The 18,484-nt window shown below is 38.9% G+C and overlaps 2 protein-coding genes across 5 annotated transcripts in view; one reads left to right on the top strand and one right to left on the bottom strand.

Moving 5' to 3' along the window:
- FAM81B (family with sequence similarity 81 member B) overlaps positions 1-3,632 on the top strand; it is a 54,949-nt gene extending 51,317 nt beyond the window's left edge. Inside the window, exons 10-11 of the mRNA XM_046001146.1 lie at positions 1,590-1,785; positions 3,499-3,632. Of these exons, the coding sequence (XP_045857102.1) occupies positions 1,590-1,785; positions 3,499-3,632 (330 nt within the window). The remainder of the gene's footprint in view (positions 1-1,589; positions 1,786-3,498) is intronic.
- Positions 3,633-14,510: 10,878 nt separating this feature from the next.
- TTC37 (tetratricopeptide repeat domain 37) overlaps positions 14,511-18,484 on the bottom strand; it is an 80,614-nt gene continuing 76,640 nt past the window's right edge. For all 4 annotated transcript variants that reach the window (XM_045999310.1, XM_045999312.1, XM_045999309.1 and 1 more), the window contains 2 exons: positions 17,020-17,096; positions 14,511-15,784 (listed from right to left, as the gene is read on the bottom strand). In XM_045999310.1, coding sequence (XP_045855266.1) covers positions 17,022-17,096 — 75 coding nt within the window. In that variant the 3' untranslated portion in view covers positions 14,511-15,784; positions 17,020-17,021. The remainder of the gene's footprint in view (positions 15,785-17,019; positions 17,097-18,484) is intronic.

The raw sequence follows: 18,484 nt of genomic DNA, 5'->3' as shown, positions 1-18,484 counted from the left end.
GTAAGGGGTTCTGTTATTCCTGAAGTAAACAGCTGCAGAGTCATGGTCTGGACGTTAGCAGTGAGCCACGGTCTGAAAAGTTTCATTGTGACATTCACAGTCACAGCCACTGTGTCAGTAACTTACCTTTCCTGCACTAGGATAAGAATCGAGGGGCCCTGCCTCTTGGTCCTGTGTGCTACTCTCCAGCTCCATAAACCCATACTTCTGAGTCTGCTCTACCTATGACAGAAAAACCTAAGGAGAGGTGCTGGGGTTTTTTGTTTGTTTTTTTTTAAATACAGATTCCTGGTCCCAACCCAGAGCAGCGTCAGACCCCTAGGGTCGTCCTCTAGGGATCTGTGCTTCCAGGCAAGCTCCCTGGCTGATGCTAGGACACAATAAAGCCTAAAAATTTCTGCCACAGATAAGTCAGTTTACCTCTCCGAAGATCCATTAGTAGACCAAAGGTTTTCAAAACTCCTTTTCCAGATCCAACCTTGTAGAGAATCCCCAGCTTTGAGGCAAGACTACGAAGATCGACGGGAAATCTGTTCATTGCAGGTTCCTTTCCACTCCAACCCGCTCAGCCAGCCAGCTGCTAACCCCCATAGAAAAGCAGCACAGGGCCAGCTGTGTTCCCAGGGACTGCCAGCCTTGCTGATGATTCAGATAAGATGTTTCTGGAACTTCGGTAGAGGGTCTTTGGGCAGCTGACAGAGGCAGGAGTGCAGGAGATGGAAATAACCATGACAGCTTTATCACTGTTAAGGCTACTGAAGTCTGTGCGGTCTGATGTGCAGCCAAGAGAGCCTGCTAGTTCTCCTGGAGTTAGACAGACTCATCCACCAGTTCTAGGCAGCACTAGGTGACCACAGGGTCACCTGCAGGCAGAAGCTTCCCACCACAAGTAAGAGACAGGCTGAAGTCGGCCTCCCTCAAGCAGGCAGGGCCAAAGACAGGAGAACCAAAGGGGCTCCAAGTCAGTCTTTCCCAGCAGCTGCTTGCAAATTCCCTGTGCGGGGTGAGAAGGGGCAGAGCAGCTAATGAAGCTTGGGCTGCCCAGGAGTCCTCATCTTGCTGCAATTAGAATCACTTGGAGAGTTTTTAAACTAGATACGTTCCTGAGCTCCACTGTGGACCAATTAAATCAGAGTTTCGGGGGTCCAGGTGATATGAATGGACAACAGGGGTCAAGAACCACTATTCTAGCTGAACTCTGTCCACGTGGAGATACTAAGCTCGAGAGAATATGGACACCTAATAGGAGCGTGTCCAAGGACCTTAGGTCAAGCAGCGTCTGCAATGCCTTCCTTAGCCACACTTCTTTAAACACTAGACTATAATTCCAAGTGCTCAGGGCATTTCAGCAAGACCACACAGTCCTTTCTTTTCTTTCTCCCAACACATGCAGAATTCCAGAAACTACAAATAAGGCCAAACAAAGGGATGAACTCACAATTGTGAACACAGTTCTAGACAAGAGGGAACTTGGTAAGATTTTTCATGTTTAACGTGGAACAGTGAACTTGTTAAAAACCTCTGTAAGTGGAAATACAAATCCATGTAAGTTTTCTTTTCTGCAGTGTTTTATCACGTATCTTTTATAGGAAAAGTCTGAAAATAAAATGGAAGAAAAATTACTGAAGCTTTCAAGCAAATTAGAGAACCTCATTAACACAGAGAAACAGGAAGGAGGACTAAGCAAAGTAAAGCATATAGAAAATAAACTGTCCAAAAAGATGAACCAACTGGAAAAGCACATCTGGGGTGAATTAGAGAAAATGCAGAGTGAATATCAATCAGGTGAGCAGACACCTTTGGTTAAAAACACTAGTCCTCGCTTAACCAGTCCCTCAGAGCTGTCTACTTTGAGCTCATGGCCATGGATCAGTCTTGTCATTATGGATATCCTTTTGTGTTTAATTGGATTTTTCTAAATATCCCATAGAATGCCAGCATACCGTTGGAAGGCAGGTAAACAACCTCACTTCCTTCATTCACACTTGGCAGCGTCACGAGCTTGCCAAGACTGTGAGATTTTTTTTTTTTAATGAAGATCATAGAATCATAGAATTGTTAAGACTTGCAAAGTCCTTGAGATCAAGGTCTGATTTGTGGTAGATCATGAAATTAGGACCTGAAATCAAATGTCCCTCATTGAACTGCAGGTAATGAGCCTGGACAGATGTCAGACCGGAGACCTGACCTTTAGAAGTGACAGAGAGAGATGAATTAACAGAGTCCAGTATAATGACTGCTTTTCCTCTTAAGGAGGCTAATGGCAGCAGTGTCAAGCTGAGCTAACATCAAAGAGGATTAATTTGAAAGGCTCATCTAATTTGTCAAAGGGAAGGACACGGGATAGGTGCTGTGGAGCCACCATCTGCCTCGAGTCACAGTCCGGAGGGAATTACCAGGAACCAGAGGTTCCTTTATTAAAGAAAGACCTATCTCATTTTCTGTCTTCTAGTTAGCCAATCCAAAAATTCATGCAAATGCTCCCAAATTTTGGTACAGAGATGCCTTGAAGGTGTCTTGGGAGATATTATGGTCTCATTCTGCCAGCTGTTCCTAGCATATAAGTAAAATTTACTGCCTGGAAATCTGACCCACACTGCCCTTAGCCTCCATCTCCCACCACAAAATCAATAGAATGAATTATCTGGCCAGGAATCGTATCTCAAACTTAAGTGACCCTTCTTTTAGGGCACTGTTTTCTACCATAGCACCAGAGATTTAATTATATTCATTCCATTAGTACATCCCCAGAATGAGCTAAAAAGGAATTTGCAATATCTGTTTCTTCATTTTCCTAACCTGGAGTTCTAGCAAAGGGGAATTCCAAATGAATGGTGTGCTCCTTTATGCCTTTAATAAAAATGTGTTGAGAAATGACTATGTGAAAGGCCCAATGAGTAAGAAATGGGCTGTACCCTAAGAAGCTCGAGGTCTGGTAGGTCTGGAGGGCTCTCATAGGTAGCTCGAGTCATGAGTGACTAGACTTGCATAAGAGAGGGACAAAGCCCTGGGAGTGGAGGTCCAGGAGGAACAGCTCATGGCCACTATTTAGGTCCCTCAACAGGATACTTTCTGAGAAGTTTAAAAATCTCACCTGTGTTCTTTATCTTCAATTTGGTAACAAGAATTAAAAAAAAAAAAAAAAAGAGCATCAAAATTTCTTATCAAAATACACAGAGAGAAGAAAATATTTTAAATTTCTTTCTTGAAATATAGAACTATTTTGTTATGCAATATATTTGGGCAAGGAGGAGAAGAACCGAACTGAATTTTCACAATGAAGCCAGACATGAGCTGAAACACTATCAATAATGCATCTTCATGACATATAAGAAATGGATCATTGTACATTTTTAGACTGGTCTTTATGGAAATTAATGTGGTTTTAATTAAATGATCAGTTATGGCAGAAATGCTGATCAGCAACTTTTGTTTTTAAAAAAAAAGTTCCAATGCACTGTTTAATTTAAGTATACCTATTCTCATATCCTCTTCCAGGATTTCAATCCATTCATGACTCTCTCAGCTCCCTCCAACAAATACAGAAAACAAAGATGGATTTAGAAAAATATAAAGTACAGAAAGACCTAAAGAAATTACAGCGCAAGATAGTGGAACTCCAGGAGGTATAAAACTTTTCAGTCATCTTTTTCGCCAGCTAATATAGTGGCTTGCTGGTAAAAGTTGGAAAGAAGTTAGTATCTCTGGGGTGTTTACTGTTCCTTATATCTTTGTATTTCTTACCACCTTTTTAAGGAGATTAATGTGCCAGAAAAATCCAATAAAACAAAGAAATTTATGATGTCTTCATTAATTTGTTCATGAAAAAGTTAAGGAATTTTTTTTTACATGCCTTCTTGTATGTTTATTTGCCTACAAATAAAAAAGACAAAAATTTGCCTACAAATAAAAAAGAGCAGTCTACAAAATGTCCAACAATGAGTGACGGGGCCTGGTGTAAACTACAAGGGCAGGAACTGTGGCAAACTGAAGACCAGTTACCCTGTCTATAAAAGACTAGCCACCATGCAGTTCTACTTCATTATCAATAAGTACATAATCCATTAGTGCCCAAATTTTAGTTTTCAAGAGAGACTAGAAATCAGGTTTTCTAGGAAACCATTTATAAGCATTAGCAGCTAGTTCAAAACACTGACTGTATCTGCGGGGCAGACGCAATCAGCAGGCTGCCACACTGCAACTTCTGATCCAGAGATATTTGTCTTCTAACGATCCCAGTATTTAGAGCAAGTCTAGCCTATGCATATAAAATTATTGATTCATCTGTGCTCACTATGTATCAGAACTATGAGCAAGTCAGAGCTAACCATGCCAAATAAGAGAATACACCAGATTCTATGAAAAAATCCAATATAATTTGATCTAGGAGCCAAATACAAATTAGTTTTCTATAAAATTATACTATTTCTAACTTTTCTATATAAATGTTAGATGTAGAGCCTGGTATTGGGTAGTAAAATCATTAAAAAATAAAAATAAGCTATTCAAGTCATACGCTATCTACTAATTTCTTCTAATCACAGAGTTTTTTGTAATCTGGCAAGAGAACCCTTGCTTCAGACTTAGTCTGTTTCCTTGGTTTAGGAAGAAGTGACAACTTCTCCCCTAGTAAAACACAACCTTACATTCCAAATAAATTTTTGACCACTGTCCACCTAATTTTTTAGTTATACAAAACCTCTGAATTTATTTTTATTAATTTACATACAGCATCCTTGACTATATTGCAAAGGATATTTTTAAAAGATTTTATTCATTTATTTGAGAGAGTGAGTGAGAGAGCATGAGGAGGGTGGTCAGAGGGAGACGCAGACTCCCTGATGAGCAGAGAGCCCCATGCAGGACTTGATCTTGGGACTCAGGGATTATGACCTGAGCCAAAGGCAGTCACTTAAACCAACTGAGCCACCCAGGCACCTGCAAAGAATTTTCATAGCAGAATTTAAGAGTTTCAAATGTAATAGCAAGTATTCTTTGCAATCAAGTGTCATGCTAAGACAAAGGGCTAATATCTCAAGTAATCCTAAACTCTTATAAGTTGGTAAGAAAATAATAATAATGAACAGGCAAGTCATGGAATACAATAAGAAATGAAGATATGAAAAGACATTTAACATATTAAATACAAATTAAAGGAACCCTGAGGTACTATTTGCAGATCACCAAAAATTAAAGTGATTGACAAGGTTGTTGAGAAATGTACACTCCTATCTCACTGGTGAGTCTATGAACTGGTGGTACAAGTAAGAGAGCAATTTGGAAACATCTAATAAAATTTCTAAATTTATTTATTCTTTGACCCTGGAATATTACTATTTGAAATTTACATTACAAAAAAATTTCAAAATTTATATTACAGAGAATAAAAATATCTTACAAAATGTGCAACGATAAATGGCCAAGGATACTCATTACGGCACCATTTGTTATAGTAAAAAACCAAACAAAACACTTGAAAACAACCTAAATATTGGGAAGGGACTAAATTAATGATATCACCAGTAATGATATCACTAAATTAATGATATCTCCAACCCTTAAAAAGAACACATAAAGATATCCAAGATACACTGGTGGGTGAAAAAGGCAAGTTGCAAAGCAATACGGATACGATCCCAATTGTGTAAAAAAATATTTTGAAATATGTTAAATAGAATATGCATACCGTATAGTATGCAAAAAAGGTAGGAATTTACAACAAACATACCAGTGACTGGGATTATGAAGAATTTTGTTTTCTACAAAAGAATTTATTGTTTTTACATTATATTTTTGTTTCCAGTAAAAATGTATTTTAAAAAATCACCACCACAGCAAATATACTATTAGGCTGAAACGGTAACTCTTTGTAATGAAGCAAGTAAGTGGTTATAAGAAGGTGAAATTAGAAATTCATACAGACCAAGAGCCACGTCACCTCATTAATATCCATTTTTTACTTTACATTTGTTTTTTCCTTGTAAGCAAAAATACTCTGAACTGTAGTTCAAATAATAGTGTAGGATCAAGGCAAAGGCTGTGCAGAATGGATCTCTCTCATTGGTAGTGACAGATCACTTCTACATACCATGTAGAAGTGAATGTAATACCAGAGGATAGGAGGGGAATCCAAGGGCCTTCTGTCTGTGTTCTTGCTTGGGATCCCAAGGTGGGGGGTTCGCAGGTTTGCATAGACTCTGGATGACCTGAGAGCTATGCCTAGAGAGAAGGCAGATCCAGGTTTTGTTAGGGCCTAAAGCTTATACAATTTTTTTTTTTATTTTGTTTATTTGACAGAGAGAAATCACAACTAGGCAGAGAGGCAGGCAGAGAGAGAGAGGAGGGAAGCAGGCTCCCCGCGGAGCAGAGAGCCTGATGTGGGGCTCGATCCCAGGACCCTGAGATCATGACCTGAGCCGAAGGCAGAGGCCTTAACCCACTGAGCCACCCAGGCGCCCCAAGCTTATACAATTTTGACTTACTGTTAATGTTCTATCCCAATGAATTGGCGCCAAAGTCTGCAGGAATATTCTGAAATATCTCAGGACAGCCATAACTTACCACCATACAGAAGTGACCATGAACAACATAAGCATAACCCTCTAACCCAAATGTATCCCCAAGTCAATTTCTCTTTTGCTGAATCCAAAGATGGCCATAGCCACTCTGGGGGTACCTGACATCAACAGAAAGAGGAGTGGAGACAACAATCTTAATCAATGGTCTTAACTGTCATTAAAATGCCTTATTTCTGCAAATTTTCCATCAACCTTGTAAACACACGGCTAGCGCTCAGTAAGCAAGGGGTCGTGGAGCTTAACAGCTGTCATTTCACCACAAATTCACCTCTGCTCAGGACCTGCCTCCCTTTGCATAGATTTTAACGTGGATCCAAAAAGATGATAAGGATAATCTCCCTAGAGAAGTTCAAGATGCATAGCACTTTATTCTGTATCAAACACCAACACTTAATCCCTTGGGAAATGTCAGACTTGTGTCCCACTAATACAGGAAGACGTCTGAACATCACAGAATCTGCAGTGCAGGTCCACCCAGTGGACTTGAGGCATATGTTAGATCACCTCTGAGAGTTCTCAGTTTAGGAACCAACACCATCTGAACAGGTTCAGATAGTCCACGGGTCCTCTGCCTCCCAGTGCTTCCTGCCATTTCCTTCCTCTTGTCAAAACCTGCACTGAGGGGTAAAAATCATGTGAAATTATTTATACTAAGGACCAAATGGTAATGTTCAAAGGATTTTGCTTCCTTGCTGAAGATAAAGGACAAATTCCTCACTTAATGCCACGAAGGCAAGCACCTTCTCAGTCCCATTGTGAGGTGATGATCACCACCGGAGAGTCAGGAGAGCAATAAGGCCCAAGGTCAAAGAAAAAGCACCCCCAGCATTCCCTGGACAGTAGCAGTTTTCCCTTCTTCTACAGACACTTCACATAGGTCTGGTACTTCTATTGGCATCATCCATGACAGCAGTAAGTAGCATCCCAAAACACTAGGGGTTACTTATCTATAATGCGTACAAACACATAAATATCTGTGTTTTTACCTTTGGGGGGGGGTCTCCAAACTTCTGTGAGATATTACTTTTTACATCTTTCCAGTCTCCCTTCATTCAGGTGCTAGGCATTGGGAATACCATGTTGAGCAAACTAAACATGGACCCTACTCTTGGGGAACTTACAGTCTAGTGGAAAAGATCAATAATCAAACTTTGAAAAACACAGGCAAGTAAAGAGTGTCATGGTACACCTGGGAAAGGTACTTAGGAAAACAAGGGAAATAAGGCAAAAGGGTCTTCCAGAAGAAGGGATATCTAAATTGAGACCTCTGCAGTATAAGCAGACATTAGCCAAGGGAAAAGGGCCATGTTTGGTAGAGGCTGGAGCTCAGGGAGATAGAGCAGCCTGGGCAAAGGTCCAGAGGCCAAGAGAATGGAACACATGCCAGGAACTGCAACGTATGGTCAGAACCTAAAAGGTATGCATGGGAGGTGGGAGAGAAGGTTTGAGGAGGTAAATAATGAAAAGAAGGCTGGAGACAATAAGGAGTACAACATGTCTGATCACAAAGGGCTTTATAACCTTGTTGAGAATTTGGGCTTTATCTTCAAGACCCACAGTAGCTTTGAAGGATTTTAAATAGGAGAGTGACCATTATCAGATTTGCATTTTCAGGAGATCCCTCTGGCTATAGTGTGGAGACCAGAATACAGATGCAGTGTGGGAAGCAAATTTGGATGGGAAAAGAGGGAGATAATAGAGAAGAATGTAGATAATGAGCTCAGTTTTAAACTAATTGATTTTGAATTACCTATCTATGGGATGCCCGAGTGGCGATATCCAGTGGTGATTGAGAAATATGACCCGGAGCCCAAGAAAGATCTAAACTGAAGATCTAGCATAGAAACAGGAAATGGACTTATGGATGAAGAAGGAAGAGACCACTTAGGGTTGGGAGGGGTAGGAGTGGAGGACATGAAGACTACTGTGAGAAACAGAGACCATGGAAAATCCCTGAGGACACAGAACACTGAGGGCACAGGCAAAGGAGGAACTTAGAAGTTTCTAGGTGACTATCTGATAACAGTAACAGCGAAGTAGGAGAGGAAGTATCATCTTTTGAGGATTTCAGTCTTCCCTGTGAGTTCCTGCTAGCAGATGGCATCAGCTTGGAGTTTTTCCAGGAATGCTTTCAGACCTAGCATTAAATCCCCCCTATTGAAGAGGACACTGTCCAAAAGTGGGTACATGACACAATTCAGTAGAACAGTTGTAAATGCTTTTCTGACTACACTTCCAGCCTTAAAAAAAATTAAAAATAAATTTAAAAATGTGTTGCATCTTCTCAGATGCAGAAAGGGTGCTGAGCTCTCCCAGAGAGAGGCAGGATTGTTGTCACGAAAAATATTAGACTGCTTTGGCCCTTGCCCAGTTTGGCATTTCCCTCTCCAAGAGATTAGAGTCACAGTCGTTTGTAGTAAAGATTTGTTATTTCAAATCCTTCCCTTAATATACAATCGTGAAATTTTCTAACTTCATAGACTAAATTTTCCATAAACCCATTCCCTGGTTCTGTTACTTCATTTTCAGAAGCATTTACACATGTGATAAACAGTGTGAGTTATAAATGACTGATGTGTCCAGGAGTATGTCAGAAACCAGGTCCTCTTTTAAATAGTCCCAAAAGACACAAAATGACAAAACTGAAAAATAATTTAAAGATCTATGCTGAGAAATCTTTTTTTTTTTTTTTTTTTTTAAAGATTTTATTTATTTATTTGACAGAGAGAGAGATCACAAGTAGGCAGAGAGGCAGGCAGAGAGAGAGGGGGAAGCAGGCTCCCTGCGGAGCAGAGAGCCCGATGCGGGGCTCAATCCCAGGACCCTGAGATCATGACCTGAGCCGAAAGCAGCGGCTTAATCCACTGAGCCACCCAGGCGCCCCTATGCTGAGAAATCTTGAGGAGTTTTGAGGTGTGACCTTAGTTTAAAACCAGTATGCCACCAGTTACTACCCGTGTGACTTTGGAGTCTTAGTGTCCTCTCTTAAAATGGGGATAATAATACACCTACCTCATTATCAGAGACTTCTCTAACCCACTTTACCTGGATTAACTCATTTAATCTTCCAACGAGATGTCTACTATTAGGAAAGTTCCATGGCACTCTTTCATCTACTCTGATTCAGATTAGTATCTAAAGATACTCGAGTTTATAAAGGTCCTTGCACTGTGTATGAGGAGAAATACCTTGGACTGCAATAATCTTAGCAACGGACCAAAGCAGAAAGAAGTACAAAATATAGATTTCTCCTGGAACAAAATTATTATGAGCAAGTATTCCTCTGCATTAAAAGCATTTCCTTCTCTTGTCTCTGGGGAAGGAGGCTAACATAATGAAGAAACATTATAGACATTGCCTGGAGCGGGGCAAGGTATTGTTGCCAATGTGCGGTGAAGCGTATTTCCTCTGTAAGTTCTGGCCATCAAAGTAAACCCAACAACCATTACTGTCAGGTCAAAGTCATTAGTATCCAACTGTCAGATGTTTCTCCAAAAATAATGCACTGCTTTCACAAGGGACACATTCAGGGATGGACTTCAAGTGTGTGCAGCCTTTTTGGAGACATGTGAATGGTGGTGGACAAACCCACTGCTGCAACTCAGAACAACTCCTATACCAAGGAATCTATCTAGCCCTTGTGCCTAAATCCCATTGCTTAGCACTTAAAGGCTTTTAAGCACTCACAACACCAACATAAAACTCTCAGAAAGGAACAAAAACACAACCAGGAGCTTTTATCGACTACCTCCTCTGCAGGCATTCGGTGGTAAGTAAGTAAAACAAGGTCTTTTTAAAAAAACTAAGAAAGTGCTAGGTACCTAAGACATGTGGAGGGCCAAAAGAAAGTTCATGAAAGAGAGATTAATAATGCCAAAGAGGAAACCAAGGTTTGGCACCCATGATGTTATCAAGGCCTAACTGAAACAATGAGGTCACTGCCGTTCTCAGTTTCTATTAAGTTCAAAATCGAACAAGGGTGGAGTACTCCTCATCACTGCATAGGTTTAAATTTGCAAATACAGCTGGGGGAAAAATAAATTTGCCAACTTAGTCTTTTGGAGGAGTTTCCTTCTTCCTAAGGTTCTTTCCAGAATGCAGATAGTGGCACTAGGTAAATGGCAGTATCAGAATACAACTTGGCAGGATAACTGAGTCAGTCCCAAAGACGCATACTTCAACTCATTGACATCTGAGGTGTCAGCAGTCATTAATATAGTTAGACAACAGAACTGGAATTCCATTTACTTAAGAATATGGAGAAAAGTAATCTCTCTGAGCTTCCTTTTTTTTTTTTGCCTGTAAAATGAGGTTAGTACCTACCATAAAAAATGATGTGAGACTTAAACGAGGTAACAGTATGAAGAGCCTGGTGCAGAGCAGGCACTCTATCTATCCCTGCCCAGGACTGTTGGGCTGCCGGAGCCCGGGTGGGCAATGATCACCACTCCTATGCACAGAAAGCTCCTCTGTGGAAGCAAGTCACAGTGCCAAGATGCTCAGCAATGCTGGGTCTTACTTGGCTTTGTTAGACGCTAATTGAGTTGCGTGAAAGCTTCCTCCTGCCTACATATTTTCCAGTGTTCACGAAGCATTCACCACTGCTTATCATAAATCTGATTCTAGTGAGTTCATAAATCATTCTGAGCGTCGTCCTTAGACACAGAAGCCTTCCAACCATATATAAATAGCGCTTGTTCTGAGGCACTATGGGTTGGCCTCAGGAAATTCAGAAATAAATATTGAAGCTGCTTATGACAATATAAATTTGCCTTCTCAGCAGTATACGTCCTCTCTAATCTCCTTCTTTGCACACGAAAAATTTTCTGCTCCATCTGGCTTTTCTCTTGTGCCCAGAAACACATAACTCAGCCTGCAAAGATAGAACATATAACCATATCTTTTTTTTCCACAACACCTGACTTTTTAGGCTAATTTCCAAACTTTTGAAGACAGTAAATAATCTTTTTGTAAAGACTATTTGTATACTGTTTCTTGATCTATTAAACAGAACAATTAAGATTAGACCTTTAAAACCCATATATACTGGTTTTTCCTAAAAAAATACGCCACACAGAGGCACCTGGTTGGTTCAGTGGGTTAAGCCTCTCTGCCTTTGGCTCAGGTCATGAGCTCAGGGTCCTGGGATCAAGCCCCACATCTGGCTCTCTGCTCAGCAGGGAGTCTGCTTCCCCTTCTCTCTCTCTCTGCCTGCCTCTCTGCCTACTTGTGACCTCTGTCTGTCAAATAAATAAATAAAATCTTTAAAAAAAAAATATGCCGCATCGTTTCCTATCAGGCATTTACCTGATACGAAACGATGTGGCATATTATCTCCATAGAGAAAGCAACCACCATAATTTTGTATGATCAAAGGGGAGGAAATGGCATTTAAAAAGGCAGGGTCTTAGAAACTCAATTTACTTAAGGCACCTGGGAGTCAGATAATCAAACAATGTGCTTATTTTATTTAATGTGGGTGCTCTCTCTGTATGAGGTATAACTTTTCGGCACACAGAAGGCACATGTAATTACACTCAGCCATTCACAGATGCTGCTTTCCATTACAAAATTCTGAGTATAGGTTTACTTTTCTTCTCAGAGTCTTAATATCTACAGCTGATTAACTACTGATGAACTACTCCTTTACAGTGGAGGTCTCTTTGGAAAGCGGTTCTACCCTCGGGTTTGTAAGCATAAGAGGGGGCCCTGATGGGGTGCCTGGGTGGCTCAGTGGGTTAAGCCGCTGCCTTCGGCTCAGGTCATGATCTCAGGGTCCTGGGATCGAGTCCCGCATCGGGCTCTCTGTTCAGCATGGAGCCTGCTTCCCTCTCTCTCTCTCTCTCTCTGCCTGCCTCTCTATCTACTTGTGATCTCTCTCTGTCAAATAAATAAATAAAATATTTAAAAAAAAAAAAAAAAGAGGGGGCCCTGTTTAGTGGAAACCAGAGTTGCTGCTTCACAGGGGCTGACCAAGCAGTTTCAGTAATTCTTTCCAGCTCATTTTGGACCTAGAAAATTTTGACAACCATATAATAACAGAATGCTGCCATTAGAAATCTATCTCAAGGCCCCGACTTTACAATTTTACATAAAAATTCAAGGCCAAGACATAAGACTTAACCAGTTACATATCCATTAAATATGGAAACCCAGATTGAGTCACCCTACTTAGGTTTTATGAGTATGATTTAATGCAGTTCTTTTAAAAGAATGAGTGAAGTACTTGATCAACTATATGGTGACACCGTGCACCAAGCAGTGTGTTCAGTGAGCATACCTCAGATACTGTTAGGGAAATAAACTGCCACATGTTCTTAAGAGTCAAATACTTAGGACATTTGTATTTTCACAGTAACCATTTTTAATAACTCATCATCTTTATCTGATGACCCCTTTTCTGGGCAATAATTAAGATGATAATCCTCAATTTCAGTGATCCAGTGAAATTCGAATTCAAAGGAATGTGTATTCATTTTACCAATATACACAGTGAGCAATGCACTCATTTTCTATGCTGCCATAACAAATTACCACAAACTTAGTGGCTTAAAAACAACATAAATTTATTATCTTAAAGTTCTGTAAGTCAGATGTCCAACATGGGTCTCAGCAGGTCACAATCAAGGTGCCAGCAGGGCTGTTTCCCTCTCTAGGAACTCCACGGGAAAAAAGTTGCCTTGCTTTTTCCAGTTTCTGGAGCCGGCCTTTAGTCCATGGCTGGAACCACCTTCTTCCATCTTCAAAGCCAGCAGTGTCGAACCTCTGACCTTCCACTGTCACTCTTGGAAAGGCTCTCCACGTTTAAGGACTTCTGTGATTAAATCAGGTCCCTTCAAATAATCCAGGCTAATTCTCCGTGTCAAGGTCACATCTGCATAGCACCTTTGCCACATACTCACAGGTTTTGGTGCTTAGGGGAATGTTTGGGGAACCATTATTCTGCCTCCCATATAAGCAGAAATAGCAAGATAAACATTTTTTTAGTGCCTATCTTCTCTTCAGAAAAATTAATATAATTTAAATATGTTTTTATAATAGGTACTATATACAGGGGAAGTATGTAGCCCAAATGAACTTTTGTACTAATTCAAACTCAGGAGAGATGATGACATGCAAATTATCTCAACACTCCAGTAATATAATATGAAACCCAACCCCTTTTCCAAGGGATACTCCAATTCTAATTATCCCTCTCCTGGCATGACATCCCTTCATTAAAACAAATATGTATTTTCAATTCTAAACTGAAAATATTTAAAAAGGGATTTCAAATGTTTCACAACAGCTGTTTGTTAAAGAGACCCTACTCTTAAGTTCCCTCAAAACATTTTGAGGTCTGAAGATAATTTAGCATTTATTTTAAAAAATCATAGTTGTATAAGATTTTTTTTAGGTACGTTAGAATTTAAAACACTGCTATTCAAAAACTTCCTATTTTAGTCAGCCCAAAAGAGGAAAAACCCATTATTATATAGCAAGGGGACAGCCAGACACCTTGAGTGGATTTTTAGAGCAACAGAGCTTAAGTGACTCTATTTTCAAAACTAAAAATCAGGTATATACTCTAAGGGAATTTACTTTTTACATTCTCTGTATAAAAAGTCTTTAAAAATACATATATGGGGAGATTACTGTACTTGTATCTGAAACACAAATGTATCTTTCTAATGGAAAAAACCAAACCAAACAAAAAACCTCTCTCGCAAATTGACAGTCAGTTTATAAGCAGCAGCTGAATCTACACATGAGCGTGTGAGAAGCTTTCTATCCATTAGCAACTAAAGTGGAAGAAAGGAAGACCTGTAGAGAGACAAGGGTCAACTATGCCAAAATAAAGTTCCACATTTTTTTAAAGTGTGCAAAAACTGAAATAGATCTGCAAGTCCCTCTGACTCAATTGTAAAGTACCCTTCATTTCTGTGTTCCTATAAAATATCCCCCAAACAAGCTTTTCTATGAAACCAAACATGTATCTTTTCCTATTCACATATTACACATCAGTAAATATTTACCTAATGTTTCAGAGTAGTTTATTTATTTATGCTAGTTTAGGTGACCGTATCTTTTAAGTCCCTTAATGCAGAACCTGAGCATTTCTGCCCAATCCTGTTCTGTGTAGATTCCCAAATGAAAGGAAATTTGTTGACTCATTTTATAAACTGAAAAAAGAGCATAGCATTTTAAACTATGTTTTTTTTTTTTTAATTCTGACCAGAAATTAATGCAAGGGACATTCTAGAAATATGGCAAGTGACCCCGAACAAAGAGATTGTGTCCTGAAAGTTTACTCATAAGCTGGAACATATTTTTCCCATGGAAAATGGTTATTAGCTGTCTCGCTGGACTACAAACACCTAATTAATCAACAAGAGCCAAAATGTGGATAGAAATTAGCAAAAATGCACTATAATTCTCAAATAAAGAAATACTGAATATGAATGCTAAATATTAACGCTTCTGGCAATAACTTTTAATGTAACTTCTCTAAACTTACATATAAAATGAAGGGAAATTTTGCCTACTTTAAAGTTCCTAGAATCTGATAACACTGATTGCATTTCAGGTTTTTCTTTGTTTTAAGCATGCTGCTTAGCACTTTTCCTTTACTTATTAATATTAAATGACAATGTATAAAACATTTAACAAAGGTCTGGCATGAGGTAAGCTCTGTAAAAATTGTACATTTATGATTTGAGCCTCACAGTAACCGGGCAGGAGTCTTAAGGGAAGATAACAAAGAGAGGATGTGTGTACATCCATGCAAAAAGAATTACCTGAGATGGTATTAACTATAGTGTTTTTGAACCTTCCGTTCTAGAAAACCTGAGTCTGAGGTCCCTCAGAGGCTGGAACTAGGCAATTTAGTCAAAAGGTCGCTCCTTGGCTACAGGCCTGGGGCAAAGGTTAACCAAGTCCACACAACAGGAGAAAGTAACCTTGTGAAGCAAGTGACACCCCAGAAAGCAGATGGAAAATAAGAACTGACTCATAAGCATTTAAGCAGATAGATTCAGTCCATTCTGGGGTAAAGGCTAAAGTGCTTTCCAGAGGAAGCAGGAAGGCACGGGCACCAGAGAGGCACAGGCAACCTTTTGCAGCTCGTCTCTGGCTAAGTCTGTGGGCCAGGTTGTTAAAAGCACTGAATCGGTTGGGCAGTTGTGAGGATAAGGAAGAAATGGGCAGAGAATGGCAAGTGCTTGATCCTGTTAAAGAAAAAAGTAAAGGGAAGAATAATCAATGGGTTAATCCAGTGGTTCACCAACCTGAATGAACATTAGAATCTCTTAGGCATGTCTCTATAATGCAGAGCCCTAGGTCCTTATCCTTAAAGATTCTGATTGTATAGGTCTGAATGATGACAAAATTCAGCCAAATTTGGGAATGCACCAAATTATAGTTAGTTCAATAGATTAACCTTTGGAGTGAAATTTAATTACAGAATATTATCAATTTATATTATCTCACAAAATAACACCATAAAGCTGATTTGGAAAAACTATATACATAAATTGTACAACCAACACTTTTACATACAACAAATAATAAATGTTAATATCTGAAAATATTTTTTAAAACCACAAATCCAAAGTAAGCAACATACAGTCTTTTCAGATATATAAAAAGTTTTTTGAAAAACTAAAATAGGTAAATGTGCTTTCAAGTTTTAAAATTTGAAATGTAGAAATTATATCTGATATTAATCGACAAAGAAAATAAGACACTATGTTTTTTCTTATTTCAGAAAGTTCAAGTCTTTTTGTCATAATTGAAGAAATTGCATGATCAATTAAAACTGTCAGCATTATTTTCCAAAATTTTCCATTGATTTTTTTAATGCAGCCATACACCTGAGTGTTTTAAACTATACAAACATATGCACTAGCAGTCTAAACTCACCAACATTTACATTATACTTCTTCAACAGAATTTGAGATGAACCACTAGTAAAACAGGCTCTAAGATTATTCAGATGTTATGATGAGTTGGTCTGCTCAACTCCAGAATTCATAGAAGAAATTACATCTTTCAATTTATTTTTTAATAAGTAAAATTCTGCACCGTGCTCATCTGCTTTTACACATTATTTGGAAAATGGCTATTAAGGCTTTATTGTAAAGGGGTACAAAAAATATTACTATGCAAAATGCAACATGGAGAAAAGAATGGTTTACAAATTACTGATAAACACCTAAGGGAATCATGTTTTTTCCTTTCATTATGGGCTTCTCAAAATCAAACATATTTTTCAAATTAAAGTTATATTAAGAGTTGTTGAAAAATTAAACCCCTAGCTTAAGAACTTTAATGTCCTTAGATTTAAAATAGGAATGGATGATTATAACTATGGTTTTTTAAAATGTTACTTTGGGGAAAAGTCTTGATTCATTGATTCTTTCTAATAACTTTTTCTTTGCTTGCTTACTATAAAATAACATACTGTTACTGTGAAGACAATTTCTGATTCAGTTCCAATGCTCTTGTATCTCCATGAGTTTTGGCATTGTTTACCAGCACCTATGGGAAATCACATACAGGAACATCAGTATTTTGTTGATTAGCGATAACCATATTTAAATTCATAGAAGCCAAGTATGCCAAAAGGCAGCAAGCAATATCAAACAACACAAGAAAAAGTGACTATGTGAAATCTTTTCAGTCATTTTTGCTGAAATAAATTGTTTGGCCAAAAACAACATCAAAGATAAGCACAATTTATTCAAACACTCAATTAGTACAAATGTAACATTTTGACTGCTACCCTTCTGTATAAAATGAAAGTGGTGGTTTTGGTTACAATACTGTTGTCTCTAAACCCTTATCCAAAAGACCACTTCATACACAGAACTGTGCAAGTGACACTCTTCTCCTTTTTTTTTTTTTTTTAAAGATCTTTATTATTTATATGAGAAAGAGAGTGAGCGAGGGAAAGAGAGGAACATGAGCGAGGGGTGGGGGGCTGGGGAGGAGGCAGGCTCTCCTCTGAGCAGGGAGCCCAATGCGGGGCTCCATCCCCAAAATCTAGGATCATGACCTGAGCTTAAGGCAGACACTTAACCAACTGAGAACCAAGGTGCCCCAATACTCCTTTCCTTTAAAACCAAAGCTTAGAATTGAGGTTCCAGATTCTAGGCTCTATCGAGAAACTTTGCAAGGTTTTCACCAATTCCATAGAATGTCAGATTTAATTTTGGTTGCTCAATCGACTGATAAAACTTTTTGGTTGTTCATTTTTGAACACTGTGAAGGGTCTGAGACTTTGCTTTATTTGCAAGCTAACAAGTCAGCCTGCACAGCTTCATGGATACTGCCAAAAGACACGATTCTCCTGGGTCAGAGACAAAGGTCTTTACCACTCAGGGTACAACAAACTTTAAGCATCAAGACATTTACTCTTATTCCCCTTGGTCCTAAGACTCACACAGGTGACAGGGTTGCTAGCATACAGATTCCCACATCCATACTGGTTTGCATTACAAGAGAGGAACCCTGAACCCAGGAGACCTGAATCTTTCATTCGGGCCAACCCTTTACTCTAAAGGGAGACACTTACGTCTGTCTCCCAAGGCTCACTATAAAAACATCCTTGAAAAGACAGTCTGGAACAAAGAGCAGTCAGGCCATCTGCTTACAGAATGCTTAGAAATCCAAGGAAAGCATGAAAAACTGTCTCCAACAAACTGTCTCCAACACAAGTTCTATCTTTTTGATTTGCAATACATTAATTAGAATGCCTTTCTCCAAGCATTGTTTTTGTTAATATTTCTTTAATGCTGTTTCACTGAAAGGCAAACAGTATTTCAAGTGCTTTAGATATTTAAAAAGCTTCTCATTAATACTCATATTTTGTAAAAAGCTCAAGTTATGAGAATCTTAAACCTATATGTTTTATATACTTTAAAAAG

The sequence above is a fragment of the Meles meles genome, chromosome 3, assembly GCF_922984935.1.
Source record: "Meles meles chromosome 3, mMelMel3.1 paternal haplotype, whole genome shotgun sequence".
NCBI classification, from domain to species: domain Eukaryota; kingdom Metazoa; phylum Chordata; class Mammalia; order Carnivora; family Mustelidae; genus Meles; species Meles meles.
This window is presented reverse-complemented; position numbering and strand designations above follow the sequence as displayed.